At 36.5% G+C, this 16,917-nt stretch overlaps 1 protein-coding gene across 1 annotated transcript in view; it reads left to right on the forward strand.

Annotated features, from left to right (window-relative positions):
* Positions 1-16,917, forward strand: part of syne2a (spectrin repeat containing, nuclear envelope 2a) — a 32,441-nt gene that overhangs the window by 8,667 nt on the left and 6,857 nt on the right. Inside the window, exons 8-29 of the mRNA XM_044107433.1 lie at positions 309-508; positions 1,637-1,737; positions 2,088-2,177; positions 2,353-2,466; positions 2,537-2,674; positions 3,487-3,651; positions 3,731-3,843; positions 3,931-4,099; positions 4,221-4,317; positions 4,998-5,182; positions 5,279-5,431; positions 5,516-5,653; positions 6,317-6,418; positions 7,537-7,692; positions 7,787-7,945; positions 8,761-9,291; positions 9,992-10,126; positions 12,262-12,414; positions 12,492-12,637; positions 13,998-14,319; positions 15,599-15,702; positions 16,742-16,895. Of these exons, the coding sequence (XP_043963368.1) occupies positions 309-508; positions 1,637-1,737; positions 2,088-2,177; positions 2,353-2,466; positions 2,537-2,674; positions 3,487-3,651; positions 3,731-3,843; positions 3,931-4,099; positions 4,221-4,317; positions 4,998-5,182; positions 5,279-5,431; positions 5,516-5,653; positions 6,317-6,418; positions 7,537-7,692; positions 7,787-7,945; positions 8,761-9,291; positions 9,992-10,126; positions 12,262-12,414; positions 12,492-12,637; positions 13,998-14,319; positions 15,599-15,702; positions 16,742-16,895 (3,625 nt within the window). The remainder of the gene's footprint in view (positions 1-308; positions 509-1,636; positions 1,738-2,087; positions 2,178-2,352; positions 2,467-2,536; positions 2,675-3,486; positions 3,652-3,730; positions 3,844-3,930; positions 4,100-4,220; positions 4,318-4,997; positions 5,183-5,278; positions 5,432-5,515; positions 5,654-6,316; positions 6,419-7,536; positions 7,693-7,786; positions 7,946-8,760; positions 9,292-9,991; positions 10,127-12,261; positions 12,415-12,491; positions 12,638-13,997; positions 14,320-15,598; positions 15,703-16,741; positions 16,896-16,917) is intronic.

Raw genomic sequence — 16,917 nt, forward strand, 5'->3', positions numbered from 1 at the left:
TTATGCGAATGATAGCTTAGGAATGACGATGTTCATATGTTGGTATGGGGGCCCCTGAATTAAAATATTCTTAGGGTCCCAGAAAGGCTTGTACCGGCCCTGTAGAAGAAGTATGAAAAGCTGCCACCTTCAGGAGGGAGTTAAAAGTCACTTAAGCCCAATGGATTTGGCTACTTTCGCAAAACAAATGTGCAATGAATTCAAAATTATGCATTAAAGCGAGAAAATGCGAGTGCCTGTCGATTTTGGGTGAATTTCCACAATCGCAAAATTGTGAAAAACTGACTTACGGCTGTGACTCTGCGCAGGGTTCACTGCACTGCCAATGTGAAAGACTTTAAGTCCAGCTGGAGGAGTGGGGAGGCCTTCCTGGCCATCCTGTGCTCGCTCCGACCAGAACTGGTGGATCTTTCACGGGTCCAGACCCGAAGCAACCAGGAGAACCTGGAGGAAGCTTTTCACCTGGCTGAGAGGGAACTCCACATTCCTCGCCTCCTGGAGCCCCAAGGTACGTCTGGATCAATGATGCTTTAATAACACTTTAAAAAACTAACTACACTGCAAAAACACAAAAACTTACCAAGTATTTTTATGTAGTTTCTACTGAAAATATATTAGTTCACTTGAAATAAGACAAAATTAACTCAAAAGTAACATTTCGTCTTTAAGTTAATAATTACTTAATACTGATAAGAAATTAACTTATCAATATAAGTTAACAATATAGATTTGATTAAAATCAATATTTTATTAACACAATTGTTAATTAAATGTTGTGTTTTTATTGACAATATTTTGGCCAAAATATTGGCACAATTGTGCTAATTGAACAACGTGTCAATTGTTCAATTGGCAGATTTTTTCATTTATACCAAGACATTTTCCACGTTACAAGATTTAAAATATAACATGGGAACTATTAGAACTAAAATACCTAATTAATTTTCATCAATGTGGCGTTTTAAAAACAACAGAAGTTGATCAAAGTTCCTCACAAGAACAAAATCTAAAATAAGCCAAAGCTTGAATAGAGTTTTTCCTGAACAAACTGGTTAATTAATATGACTATAGCATATAAATACTATAGTATTTAATATTAGGGCCATTGTAGATGGGAAAAAATATTCTAGAAAAAACTGCTAAATTGCAAAGATTTTTTTTGTAGACATTTTCTAAGCTTAATCTCAAAATCTCTCAATTTTTTCTCGCTGATTTTGGATTTTACAAACTCAGATATTTCAAAGTTGTTTTGCTTTGTTTTTTTTTTTTAAATTCTGATGTCAAGATAAAAATGTCCAAAAAGAATTTCTAGCAAATTTTTGACTTTTCTCAAAAATTTCTTAGATTAAGCTCAGTTTTTTGGTGGATGTTTACTCCTTGTTTTCTATCTACAATGTCTGTGTCATAAATAGGTGCTTTGTAAAAACAAAAAGTAATTTATTGCTGTTTAATTTGCCTCTAAATTGCAGGGAGTTGGTTAATAGACAGTTATTACATGGTTTATTTCTGTGACTTAATGTTACATGTTTCTAATGTTATGTCTTATTATTTGCATATTCTGTCCCTAATATCTCCACATTTCAAAAACAAAGTATTAAAGTAACAAAGTCACATTACTGATGATGGATCTTTTCAGATGTTGACGTTAAAGATCCGGATGAGAAGTCCATTATGACGTATGTGGCCCAGTTTCTGCAGTACTCCAATGATCTGCCGTCGCCTGATGATCATCTGCAGGTTAACATCAGAACCTCTTTCATTCAGCTTGTCCACCTTATTGAATTAAAAGAAAAATTATTTTAGATTTGGAGTTTGTATTTTTCCCTTGTTTTATCATTTTACTCATTAAATATCTTGGAATGTCAAGAAATATCCAATAATCTGATTGGTGCTAGGAGAGAAATTTTATGATTTTTTTGTAACCAATCAGAACAGATTAAATTAGTTAAATAGTTGCTGTTCTGCATTATTAGTTGATACATTTTAAGAAAGTTGTCAGTTCTTTCCCTCCGTTTGGAACCTCACACCTTTCAGCTCATCTTCTCTTCCCTCTGACTCTGTCTTTCTCTGAACTGGTGGTGGTGCAGCTGTTTCCTTTGGAGCAGCCTTCAGGTTTCTCCTCTGAGAATTTGCATGCTCACTTCGCTCCAGCAGCTGCTATCTCACCATTACACCCGGTACATCTTTTTCTCTGCATTTGTCTACTCATTTCACATGTTATTTGGACGTGTTCTCAAAGAAAACATAAGCAATGTTGGGTTTATTTTGTCAGAAATCTTTGTTATTCAACTGTATTTGTGATTGTGCAGCAGAAACACTGCAATTCTCATAACTTGAAGAATAAAATTGCAGGTGTCACTAAGCGATCGAGTGCAGGATATGATTCGTTGGCTGCAGCAGGCCTGTAAGGAGCTTTCAAAAACATGGACAGCTACAGAGGGATCAAATTATGCAGAAAAATATCAGGTAAGGCAATGCACCAAAACTTCTAAAATGTTTTAATTTTAGATTTTATAGTAACTAGGTTTTTTTTCAGGTATACAAGAACTTCACTGCTTCCTTTGCTGAGCAGAGACGATCCGTTATGAAGCTCCTTGCAGCAGCAAGACGGCGCTCAGAACTAAATCAAGAACAGCAAGCTCTGAGGACAGCGTGGGATCGGCTGGAGGAAGAGGTAAGATGATCTGCTGTGTATAAAAAGCTCCTGGTAGCACCACTACAGCTTCACTTTGCTTATTAAATTAAGTTTTTTGCTTTAGTCTTAGATTTTTGGCACAAAATGGGAGAATATTATGTATTTTTCATACATAATGCCAGTTTTTAATCACAATTAAGCAACCGTGTTAGCATAAAAATGCTACATATTAAACATGACTCAAAAGAAATTTGACTTCTTAATTTAAAATCTTGTAATGGGGCGTATGTCTCTTTAAGAAGCTCCTGCTTTTTCTGACACTCCGCCTTCAGGAAGCCATCACAACAATGTTCCTCCATTAAGCTTTTAAAATCGTTACTATAAGTGACTGGGAATATTATTCCAAACTGAAAAAGTTTGAAAAAAGATCAACTTTGATTTGAGTGCTTTATTTTGTCATTGGGAAAACTAAGAAATTATTATTAACAATTCTGATACTGGGGGAAAAAGTCGGAATTCTCCCACAATTTTTAATAATCTGAATTCTGAGAAAAAAAACACAATTGAATTCTAGGATTAAAGTTAAGATTACGAAAAAAGTTAAAATTCTCATTATAAGGTCACAGTTGTTAGAAAGTGTTAGGAATTCTGCCAGAAGTTTTAAAAAATCAGAATTGTTAGACAAAAGTCAGAATTCTGGAAAACAAAATCTGAAATTTGAGATTAAAGTCAAAATTATTATTTTTGTTAGTGGCCCTAATTTATTTCTGTCTTAATACTTAACGCTGACAACAGAGAAACTTTCTCTAAATGTGTTGAGAAAATGTTGTAGTGAGTCTGTCCTTGTCCAGCTGTGGCGGTGTGAAGCAGATCTGGAGCGGAGTCTTCCTCCTCCTCTGGACTCGGTCGTGTTGTGGCTGCAGAGAGGAGAGGCGGCGCTGAAAGACGAGGGAGAGATGACCGAAGGTCATGCAGAGGCGGCCAAACATGCAAGAGCAAAACAAGACAAACTAAAGGTAGTTTTATTTTAAAGCAGCAGAAACTGATACCAAGCATTCTGGTAAATGTATAAAATGAGCTGATTCTGTGTTTCAGACATTAATCAAGGAGATGAATCATTATGTGACGCTCACCGACTCGTTCCACAGTGTTGATGATTCTGGGAGTGTGACGGTACCTTCAGAAAAGCTGGACGACATAAAAAACCGGTGTGTGAAATCATTTTTAAACTTTCACCAGACGACGTTGTAGAATTCGTTATTAATTTGTTACATTTTTCAAATTTTTAAAAACAGTTTGACTGGCATCCGAGTGACCACAAAATACGAAATAATAAAGCTGGAATACGAGGAATCTCATCACACGGTCCTGGATCTGCTGGGAGTCGTCAAAGTAAAGGTCCAGTCCTGGAGAACTCCCTACGGATCTCAGCAGTCTGTTCAGGTTCTTCTGCTTGACTGGCATGTGAGTTCACATCTGAAAAAGCAACAAGTAACATTTCATCTAACATTTATTATTATTACTGCAGAAAATCTCTGTTTCTGAAAACAGGACAGCTTTATTCTCCTGTTTGATGTTTGTCCAGGAAACAGTGGAGCGCCGAGGGTTGCTCTTGATTCTGACTGATGCTCTGCAAAGCCTGAAGGGCAAGATGGATGTTTACACCAGGAAAGCTTCTCTAGGTATGAATTAAACATTTACTCAGAGGTGGTTAAATAGCCAACAGTTACAAAAGTGTGTAAATTAGTTACAGACCATTGTTTTCAAGACTTTATCTTTGTTAATTATGATGATTTTGCATTTACTGTTAACAAAAACATGACATTAAAAGGGGACCAATTATTCAAGATTCTTATTTTGCACATTTTTGTACTTCCACTTGCTTCTAAGGCAACTCAAGCGCTTAAAAAGAACACTCAGTTGTTTTTTCGTAATGTTTTTTTTTTTTTCTTGGTGTTTGAAAAATGAACATTTTCAAAAACACCTTATGCCGTTACCTTGCAACCCACATGGAGCTCCAGCATGTTGGGTCAGCTGGTTTTACTGCTATATGTGCTGTACAATGGCTGCTGGAAGAGACAAGCATTTTGTTTTTGGCTTACTATTCAGAGACCACTTGCTGCATTCATTTTGGTTGTGCAGAAGGCTCCACTTCTGCTTTTCAAAGCTGTGCTATTGTATAATTGCGCATCCTTTTGCAAATGGTACTTTTAGCCTGACAAAACAGCCTCAACAGCATGTTCTATTTTATTTAATATGGCTGTATGTGCATTTAAACATTACCCATTGTCATTAATTCACTGCAGAGTGTTATATTCATCTTTAAGATGTAATGCTTTTTTCCACACACTTCATTTCCCAGGTGGAGATTTGCAGAGTGTCACTCGTCAGGTGAAGGAAGCTGAAAGCGAATCAGAGCTGGTCAAACAGATGACAGCGGCTGCTAAAGAAATGATGGAGAGAGTGGCGTTTGCATGGGACGTGTACAACAAGAACCTCACTTCTCTTGAGACATGGCTGGTGAAATCTTCAGCTGCAGAGACACGGGTAAGCTCAGCTAGATTATCCTGGAAATCTGTAATTGGAATAAAAATCCATCAAATTGGATTTTGGTTCACTTTTTCCAAACGTTGGTCGTTGTAGGATGTGAGCGAATGGAGTTCATGTCATGCTCAGTTGAATGAGGCGGGAAACCTCCTAATTGAAATGACAGAAGCTTCAATCAGCTCCAGTTTGGTGGAGCAACTCAGCAAAGTCAACCTGCAGTGGGCCGAACGCATGAAGAAGACTGTGTTTGTAAGTGAGTTTTGGAACAAGGTGTACTACAAATTATTAAACATTACTAATGACGAATGATACAAATGTTTTTTCTTTCTATAGGAAATACAGTCAGAACCTAAAGTTGGTTCCTCATCTGTTCTGATGTTGGATTCACTAACACAGGAGGCAGGTTTGCTCCTGAGACAGCCTCTGGAGGTAGCTTCAGTCCCTTTGAAGGCTGTCAGACAAAAACTACAGGTGAGCTAAATGTTAGACAAAAAGGATCTGAAATGCTATAGTCATATTTTTGCTTGATTTTACTTCCATTTTGGGTCTCAGCTGCTTTTAAAAACAAACCAAGCTCTTAGGAAAAAAAAAATCACCCAGGTGTTTTTTGGTGTCTGGAAAATGAACTGTTTCATAAACCTTCCAGATGTAACATCACAAATCAGCAGGCACTGTCCTCTTACCTACCAACCCAGAAAGCTCTCCCTGTTTCCTAGCAACCTCCAGCATGCTTGGTCAGCTGGTTTTACCACTGTATGCACTGTACAATGGCTGCTGGAAAGGTTGGGTGTTTTGTTGTTGACTTACCATCTAGAAGCCAATTGCTGCATCCTTGCTGGTTGTGCAGCAGGCTCTACTAATGCTTTTCAAAGATGTACGGTTGTGTAAATGCTTGTAGCCATTTTCATGTGCAAGCGTAAACGATGAGTTGGTGGGTGTGGCCAATTTGGTTGTAAAGTAACAAAATGCCCTTAAACAGCTCATTCTGTAAAGAGCTCAAAATATGCAGAACTAACCAGACTAAAATCTTATTATCTTAGAATGATTTTGTGCAAAAAATGTAAAAACGTATTCAGTGTTTAAATATTTATTTCAGGTCTGCTGTATTATTTCTCTCTTTTCTCTCTTTGTCAGTCCATGAGAGCAAAGATCGGAGAAGTGGATGCATCATCCAACATCCCTTCTGCAGACTTTCAAAAGGGCCAAAGAGAAAACCTTCAGCAAACTCTCTTAAAGGTAATGTGCAGAACTCAATCCCTCCTTATAGCTTCCCGTCATAGAAAGTTAAAATGATGCAATATCTTGCAAAAGTATTTGTACTCCTCATATGATTTATTGCACATCTTGTCACCTTACAACCACTTTAAAGTCAGAACTTCAATTCTGTGTCAATCAATTTCAAAATCTGAATAAATAATCCAGCATTCTTAGGTGTTTCAAGTCCAGTAGGTTGACTTCATTACAGACACATTCAGGTTCACCGGGATTATTCTAACAAAATAGGAAATCAAATTGGTGGTTAACATCAGTCCAACGGCTTCTGCCTCTAAACATTAAATAAAATATAATAAATAACCCTAAAACTCAGAGCAATAGCTCCCAATGAGCAATTAGCACCAGTTAGCAGTTGTAAAATTAAACGTAGCTAAATTGGACAACATTAATAATGATAACAGCTAAAACAAATACAACATATTGTAAAATTCCTCATGAAACACTATATGACTAAATTTGACTAAGATATAACTTGAAATATTATATTTGTAAAGAAAACACAGAGCTGATCCTAATAAGTAGGACAGTTACAAACAGCAACAGAAAACGGAGGGAGGGGGGCAGGGGGGAGCTGTCAGTTACTGGTTGCTATGGTAACCACCAACTGCCAAGGGCTTACCGGCTCTTCATACACCGGTATGAAGATCCGGTGTATGATCTTCATACACCGTTAGATGTCAGGAGAAACAACTTGAACAGGATGCATTCAAAGAATAAGCGCATTTTGATAAACCTTACATCTTTAATATTGTTAAAATAAAACACTATTTGTGTGAATTATGATGCTAGTATATGAAAATGATACATCGCGGTGCGTAAACAACAATTCTGATTCTGTGGAGAAATTTTTTTTTTAAATTGTCAGAAAAGTCCAAAGTCTTTTTCTTTTTTTTTCAACTTAACAGAGGGCTGGTTAGAAATTCACTCCACACTTTAGAATTTTATTTTTTTTGCTCCTGAAATTCTTATTTTCGGTTGCAGGTTGACAAAAGGTGAACAGATTTTATTGGTGTGATCACTAATGCAGCATTCTGTTTTATAAGGAGCTGGACTTTTAATCTCTTACGTCTTCATAGCAGCTTGTTGAGGCAGAAAGGTGCTGCGGGGCTCTGCAGAGAGCAGCGTCCCAACTCGAGGGGCGTGTGGCTGAACTCGATCACTGGAGCAGCGAAGCTCTGGACTGCTATGATCAGCTGATGGAAAGGAAACCCAGAGGAGAACAGTCTGCTGCCAAAGTTAGTAACCACAAAAACATCTTCTTAAACCGTTTTGGACAGATATGTGGGTTCTGGATTTGTTTGAAACCGTCTACTTTAATGCGTCGTTTAGGTGTTGATCTCTCGAGGGTTGCTGCTAGCGCAGCAGGTGGTTGCAGAGTCGCAGCATCTGGAAGCTTTTGTTGCAGAACAACAGAAAACGTCTCCTTTGCAGACTTTCAGCACCGCTGACACGCAGGACAGGATTGCAGCCGCAATCTCCCAAAGCCAGGCAAGTTATGTAATCATTATGGTTTATTGAGTATGTATTTTGGTTATTCTGGTCTTCTTGTGTTGTGTTGTCCACCTTTAATTGTTTCCACATGTCTCTTTTCTAATCTCTCCTCTGTGGTTTTTTCCCTGCTGGATCCTTTAGTCATTTTGCGTCACTTACCTGCTACCTCCTGTGTCTCCCTTCGTGTCTTGGACTTGTTACAGATTAAACAACATTAAGCCATTTTTTACTACTTGACTCTGGGCTTCAACCATCTACCTAAAGAAATCATGACAAATCATTTTAATTATGGATGAATCTATGTATTACTCTGACAATCCGATAAAAACAGGCATTGTCCAGATTTTTCTTATGCAACATCAGAAATACATTAAAAGATGCAAATAAGCAAATAATTCAATTCCAGGTATTTTGTATTGAAGAAATACATCAGCTTTTCTGCGTGACTTAACGTCAATACAGTGTAGATCTCATGTGTTGATTAATTTTTGGATTAAACGATTAGTAATTGGATAACGAAAGGTGTTTAATAGGAGATTTATTTTACAGAATTTGAACCAGGTGAAGCTAAAACTTTACATTTAGGATAGAAAAATCTACGCAGAAATCTTTAAGTGTTTCTTGTACACTTTGTCTTAATTACCTCTCTAAATGCGCTCTTCTTTCAGTAGTTGGGCTATTTTTTAATCTGTGTACTTGATTATTAAATTAGTTGATGATAATTAATCCTTTCAGTCCTGAATGAATGAGTAAAACTTAATTAGTTGCTGCGTGTCAGTAATTTGGAATAACATATTTTTTTATTTGTGTAGGAGATACTTGATAAGTTTAGTTCCTGTGGTTTCAAGCAGCAAGTTGGAGACTTCTGTGAACGGATGCAACCAGTTGAAACTCTCCATGCAGACACTGGATCATACGTTCTGGCCAGAACCAAACAGATTGTAGATGTTAAACTGCAAACTCCAGAACTCATTCAGCTTCCTGATCAGGGAGTGAGACGTCGCCACGATTCCAAACGAAGCACAGAAGACAGGAAGGGCTCTGCTTCCCACGAAAAAATTAAAACAATCCCTCAACCTGTGATGGTTCCAGTTCAAACCGAGAGTCCTGCAGCAGGATCGACAGAGATCAAGTCCAGAACAGCGTCACAACCGAACACCACACAGGGACAAACACACACACAGCCGCCGCTCATGATCCACAGTGAGGTTCATCGCAAAGCCCAGTCGATGGCCAGGAGCCGACTGGAGAAGGCCAGGCTTCGTCTGCAGGGACGCATCCAGCAAGCCATGAAGTTATTCAGTGGCAGAGAGATGACCGAGTCACAAATCAAGAAAAAACAGGTGCAAGATCGATCAAATGCAGCTTATTTAATCCATTTCAGATTTTATCCTGCCCTTTGACTTTTGGTAATTTGTGCTGTTAGAACTTTTGACGTATTTAAGATTTAATGTAGATTTCAGACAAATTGAAATACATTGAAATTCTGCAGAATTTCACAAAATTCAGCAAAAATTTTGTATTTTCCGACAGCTCACTACTTCTGCCGACTTCAACTTGTTGCTTATTGCTGTAAATACTGGAAAAAGCTTATTTATGTTGTTATATGCAGTGCTCAAATTTTACTTGAAATTGGAACAACAGTATGAGGACATACACTACAAAAAATGCTAAATGTTACCAAGTATTTTGGTCCAGTCAAAAACAAACCTACAAGTAACTCAGCAAGATGTAGTAGCTTGATTTAGGTCAAAACTCCTTAATGTTTATGAAAAAGTACTTATTATAAGTGGAATAATCTGCCAGTGAAACAAGCACTTTTTCATCAATATTGACAAACTCCTATTTATCTCTGAGAAGTTACTTGTAAGTTTGTTGTGTCTAATTTTAAGTGTACTGATATATTTTTTACTTGGATCTAGACCAAAAATACTTGGTAATATTTTGTGTTTTTGCTCGTATTCTTTAAATGTCTGATGTTTTGGTTTGTCCGGCTGTCAGTTTTGTTTGAGCGCCTGTCCAGCTGTGTGTTTTTCTGTGCAGAAAGCTCTAAACACTCTGCAGCCTGCCGTGCTCGATGAGTTCCTGGGTGCAGCTGAAGCTTTCGGGGCCTTTTGTTCGGGGCCCCAGCTCCAGGACTTGTTGCTTCTCTCTGAGTCAGTCAGAAATCAGTGGGAGGTAAAAACTGGACAGAGTCTATAGAAGACTGACTATCTAACTATGGATGCAAACAATAATTGACTTACGATTAATTATTTCTTGATTAATGGTTTACTAGAATAAAATTAGTTTTTATTTTAAAATTAATTAGTTTCTTTTAGCAGGGCCGGCGAAATTTGGTTCTGGGCAATCAGCAGTCCGACCATTAGGTCATTCCCACACTTTCTATAAACTTATTGCTTCTCTGCCAGTGCTGTTTACATTATAAACATATATAATAGGATACATTTATTGGCCAACTGATTTATCGACCAGTTGATTTCTGGGTGCCGATTTCCTTTATTTTGGGGGATTGTGATTGGCCAATACTTACATGTGAACCTGATCTTATCCCCTAATCTTATCTTTGTCAGCAAAGGTTTAAAAATCAGCTTCTGTCCTCTTCTGCTCTACAGTGAGAGGTTTGACTGACAGACCAAACCACCAGGTCAGGTCTGAACGATTACAGTTAATATTCACCCCACTGTTGCCAACTCACCGACTTTATTGCTATATTTAGCGACATTTCAGACAAAAAAATTAATATCAGCCAAAATCAAAATGGGCAGGTCAAGCTTTTTAAAGATCAGTAACCAGGGATCGGCCAGAAAACTGCAATTGGTGCAGCTCTACCCACATATTCATGATATTCTTTGATTAAATAAATTTCTCTTTAGCGTAACTCCAGTAGTTAAAACTTTAATTTATACCAGGTAAGTTTTTCTGCTTTGAGAATGTGGACCGGTACCGGTACCGGGTTGATTCTGAGCCTTCAAATGATTTTGGCAGAAGATTCACATAACTTAGAAGTGGATGTAAAAAAAATAATGTTTGTTTAATTTATTATTTATTAATTTTTTTTAGAACCATTAAAATGATGATTTCTACATACATTATCAAATATATATTATTGTAAAAACAAATTACTTCATAGTGAAATTGTGTGTTTTGATATTATGACATAGAAATCATCACAAAAAAAAAAACAAAAAAAACCCATCATCTCCACTGAGGGGGCCCCTTATTGGCATTGGGGCCCTAAGCGGCTGCTTAGTTCGCTTAAGCCTTGGGCCAGCCCTGCTTTTAGTAACGTCTGCTCAGACCTCATTTTAGAATTGTAGTTCGACCTCCATCCAACAGAGGGCGCTGCTGGTCATCCTCAGGCGCAGCCGTTGACATGGAAACAAAGATGACGGAGCTGTCTTTGAACGTCAAAGCGGAATGATCGAAACAGAGTTCGGTGTGGGATGTAAAATTTACTTTATGCGTTTTTTTTTTTGTTTTTTTTATATAAACACTCGACAAGCTCTTTAAGTTATCACTTTAATAAATCTAATTCAACCGCGCCGCAGTCAACTTCTCGTTCAAAAGTTAATTGTTTATTACGAAAGCGACAATCTGACAACAGAAAAGCAGAGGAGATTAATTAAAAAAATCGTAATATTATGAAATAAAACATGATGTCAATAAGTAAAGGTGATTTTTTTGATGGCTGTGGTGAGTTAATGCACTTCATGGAGCGAAGTTTTAACATTTCTATCTTAGGCAACGATGACAGCACTTTTGTATAACTTTCTGTTAATGAGGGGGTTTTATGTTTCACATATTTTAATGTCATTTTTCTATTCAGCAACGTAAGAAGTTCCTGTTTATATTTTAGAAATATCTCTAACTATGTGAGAAGTTGGTATTAATACAGTTGATACAAAATAATATTTTAATTTAAGGTTTTTCACCATATTATGAAAAAATGTGCCCAGAACAGCGGTCCTCTTGATAAAAGAAAAAACTCAGATTTTTAAGAAAATGGCCGTTTTATGAATTAATCGTTAGTCAATAGATAAGGTCAGTCAACTGTAAATCAACTCATTAATCGACAACTTGCATCCCTAAAACCAATGCTATAATCAAAAGTTAAAATTTTGGCCTAAAAGCTATAAAAACAGATATGACATTTGTTTGGGTGTACAATGTATGTTTATTTTAATAAGTAAAACTATTATGATTCCAATTTAATGCCTTTACTGTTTACATATACTGATGTGAATTGAACTAATTAACATAATAACGTCACCCCTAACAGACACCAGTGTCCTTTTTTGTGTCATGTTCAGGATGTGCGCAGAGAAATGGCTGACTTTATTTCCATCCAGGCGTCTAAAATCAGAGAAGTAAAGCAGCCATTTACTGCTTGTGACATTTTTACTAATGCTCTGCATGACGCTGCTGACCAGACTGACCACAGTTACTTTCAAGAGAACCGTAAGGTACTTACAGGAGTTTAATATTACCACAACACCTGATGATATTTAAAGATATTTATTAAGAAAGGTTTGTCTCCCAGGCGGTCACCCAGGAGGCTGCATCTGTCGAGGAACGCTTTGAATCTCTCAGAGAACTGTGTGAGACTTTGTCAGTGGAGAAATCCTCCGGCTCGGCAACAGACCGGCAGACAGAGCCTGGGAAAGTGCAGAAAACTCAAATTAAGAGGTAAGATAATGCACATCTAGATTTGCAGTTTATCCTGCATTTAGTGCAAAACTAGAACAGTAATTTCTGGATACTCTACCCACTGAGAGTAACTTTTCTATGTTTTCACAACATAAAGCACTTTGAGCTGTCTTGTTACTGAAATGTGCTATACAAATAAACTTGATTGAAACTTGATTGATTATAGTTTTAACCAAAAACTCACCAAACATGCACACACTTGGATTCTTTGGTTAGTTTCATAAGTTTTATATTGAAGGAAACTGATTTAGGACAATTTTTCTTTTTCAGATTTTGTTATTTTGTAATTATGTTAGTTATATGAATTATTTTCATTTTGCTTGTTAAAATACCAGAATTTCAACAAAACTATATTTTTGGTACATCTGACGATGTAAATATTAAATGCTTAAAGTTTAGATCAGTTTCTCAGCACTTGAGTAAATTTTATACCAAACACTTTTGTACTTTTTATTGAGTTATTTCTTGGCCGGCTACTTTATACTTTTACTTGAGTAAAAATATGTTGAATTAGTTCTAATAATTCGTTCTACTGATTAGGGCTGGACAGTAAATCAATAACAATATATATTGTGATACGTAAACAATATCAATATATAAAAGTATTCAGTATATAGAATATTCAGTGAACTCAGATTGAAAACTGCACAGCGTTCTGGGTGATGTAGGCAGAGGAAAGGCTTTATCTGTTCAGTGTCTCACAGCCAGCTAAGCTAGGTTGGTGGAATCAACTAACTCACTTGTCCTTTGGTTACCTAGCAACAACCTGTTGAGCAGCACACGCAGCAGCAGTTTAAGGTTCCGCTAATCCGCCTCATAACTGCTTAAAAATAAAAAAACAATGACATGGAGTGAAAACTGTGGATAAAACAGGAGCTCCGCCAGTTTGGCATTATTTTAGATATTTAAAACAAAAACCTTATCAATAATTATCAATTTCAACTGACATGAAATTCTTATGCTGAGATACGTTTTTCATCCATCATGTTCAGCCCTGAATTCAGTTGATTTCAACCTTTTCTGTAAATTTATTTATTTTCATCATCAGCTTGTTGTTTTTTATTACTTGTTCTGTCATTAAGTTTATTATTTATTCTTATTGTTGCATTGAAATTATTATTATTTTTTTTTTTTTTTGACAGATTTTCTTTAGAAAAGTGTTGAATGTTTATCTGGGTAAAAATCGTTACGCTTGATGATTTAACTGATGCAAAAGATTTTATTTCCAACTTTTATCTCTCTAATCCCTGCAGTCTCTAAATTTAATGAAACGTCTGTTGGGTTGAGTAGCTGCGGCTGCCTTTGGCCTCCCCCTCATCAGCGTCTCTTATCTCAGCAGGGGACAGCAGCCTGCGGTAAACCCCCCGCTGAGTCCGGCCGACACGCAGCCAGGCTGCAGTCTCGCTCCGGAGCGCGGCCTGGACGGAGCGCAACAAGACATTTTGCCCTCAGGAAAGGCAGCGGACGCTCAAAGAGACGACGACGCCCTGCGGATGCGAGTCTGGGACGTCCCGCCAGGAAACAAGGACCACCTGAGGCAGAACCAAGGAGACAGGCGGGAGAAGAAGCAGAAGCCTTCACTTCGGGCTGAAGAGCAGCTGCTGCGAGCTCACCTGCTGCACATCACAGGGAGCGGTCAGCAGGCTCAGAGTCATATACAGGTATGATGAAAAATATTGTTTTCTTCATGTAATTTAGCTCCGGAGCTTCATTTATTCACATGGTTAAGAGGTTGAATACCTGATTTTCCTCACTCCAAGTTCACAAAAATGAAATGAAAGCCCAGGTCTTTTAATGTATTTTGAAAGATGAGTTGTAGTTTTGTCTCCAGAAAGACTTTAAGTAGATTATCGCCATAAACTACAGTTACCTTGCCTACAATCTTTAAGTTTTAACTTTATTGCATTCAGCAGTTAGCATTTGTCCTACAAAGCTTTAAAGTTAGACTGATCTTTATTTCAACACTAATGTTCAAAAACAGACCCATTATATGTTTGAGATATTATTAATATTATTATTTTTTCTTGTTTTAAATTTACACGTGTAAAAAAATAAAAATAAACAGATGGAAAGTTTTAAGTGTTTCACACGTGCAATATAACTTACATTTAAAAGTTTTGTTTTTATTTTTAAAACATTTTTAATAACCAAACATTTTTGGAGATATTTAAATATTTTAATCCCTAAATGTAAAAGTAAGCGGTATAAATCCAGTTTTGCTCCAAAATTCAATTTAACATAACTTTAATATATTTTTTAATTTTTTTATCTTGTCCTAATGTGGATACTGTATTTAACTGTATGTTTTTATTTTATTGTTTTTATGTTTTTTTAAACATTTTAAAGTATTGAGCACCTGGCCACATCTAATTATATTACTATTTATTGTGTAAAGTTTGCTGTTTGGCAAGAAAGCTAACTCTTATTACTGTAACCAAATCTACCTAATGGTATAAATAAACTTGATTGATTAGTTTATATTTTGGTTGCTTCTTTTATTTTTCCTTTATCAATTTCTGCCATTAGCCTTTCAAATAATCACAAAATAATAAATATTTCCTTTGTAAATGTTCCCTTCTTTCTGCAAGGGATTATTCAAGCTCAACTTGAGTACCAATCATAGTTTCATTGCTGATTTTAGTTTTCTCTACCGGGTTCAGCTCAAAACTCTGACTTGTTTGCTTTACTTTCAGATTATTCTCAAATCTGTTAGTATGGTTTTATGTCCTCATTGTTAAAATACAAAAATGATAGATTAGATGTGTTTCTTTATCGTTGCCTTTTCACCAACCTGCCCAGTCAGAAACACACTCAGCAGTTTCACCTGCCATGCTTGACCTGTACAGGAGACTAATCTGTTTTTAATCGGATAGGCTCACTGCTCCACCTCTTCCTCTCTGCTCTGATGGTCTGTTACTACGCAGCTCTCTCATCTTCCAGGCTGTTGTTAGGAGCAACACTGTGGAGAGCAAACAGGAGGCAGAATGGACCGTCATCCCAGAACCAGATGAGCGGCGGGCCACTAAACAGGACGCAACAGGAAGGTACAGATTAAATTCACTGACAAACACAAAACCTTACCAAGTATTTTTGGTCTAGTTTCTAGTGCAGCTAGCTTAGTACTTGAAATAAGACAAAACTGGCTCACATGTAAAATTTCACATATAGGAGCTTCTTTTAAGTCCATAATTCCTTAATATTGATGGAAAGTTCTAGTTCCACTGGCACTGTTACCTAGCAACGCCAAGCCAAGCCCAGCCCGTCGCCTAGCAACCCAGTTATAGATCCACTGGCAGATTATTTTATTTATGATATGGAAAAAATGTCAGATTATAAGTGAAATGGTGGATCAATATTAAGGATTTATTTACTTAAAAGAAGCTTTTACATTACATTACATTACATTTTTACATTACACACATATAATGTGAAAATTATATATATATATATATATATATATATATATATATATATATATATATATATATATATATATATATATATGGACCCAACTGTGTGTCCAAACTTTTGGTCTGTACTGTATATCAAAGAGATGCAGGTAGAAAATTATATAATATATTTGCTGGACTATAAATTGCCCCAGAAGTTACCGCGCTAAAAAATAATATTGTTGTTTTTAGATCATTTTCAAGTAATAAAGTGGTAATGCCATTAAAATGCAAAAAGATATCCTCAAAGATCAACAACGTTAAGTTCTAATGAACATTTGACTCTGGAACGGAAGACATTTTAAATATCCCAAATAAATAAATAAACAAAACGGAAACATAAAAATGAATTATCAAGTTTCTGTAAACAAAAATTGTGCTTAAAAAAAAGAAAAAGCACCAGACTGAAGACTTTTGTCCTCCAGGTTTTGGTAGAAAGAGAGCAACAATAAATTATTCAAATAGAAATTATTGAGCTTACTATAATTTATAATACAGTTAATTGATATATTGTTTATTGACACAGACCTAGTGGTTACGCTTAACTAAGTTTAGTGGAGTATGAATAATTTAATTTCTGTCATTAACACAGTTTATTAAAGGAATTGTTTTTTTTCTGTGATTCTTGGTACAGCAGAATGGTTCCCCTGAAAAGTACCTCCGACCCGATGGAGTCTGCAGACAGTCAGGCGACAATAATAACAGAAAAGCTAAACCAGATCATCAGGCAGCCTTTGGACGTCTCCTCTCTGGCGTTGGATGAATCCTCACTGTTTTCTGACCTGAAGGTAAGCGACGGTTTCCCACCAG

This window comes from Gambusia affinis, linkage group LG22 (assembly GCF_019740435.1).
Source record: "Gambusia affinis linkage group LG22, SWU_Gaff_1.0, whole genome shotgun sequence".
In the NCBI taxonomy this organism is placed as follows: domain Eukaryota; kingdom Metazoa; phylum Chordata; class Actinopteri; order Cyprinodontiformes; family Poeciliidae; genus Gambusia; species Gambusia affinis.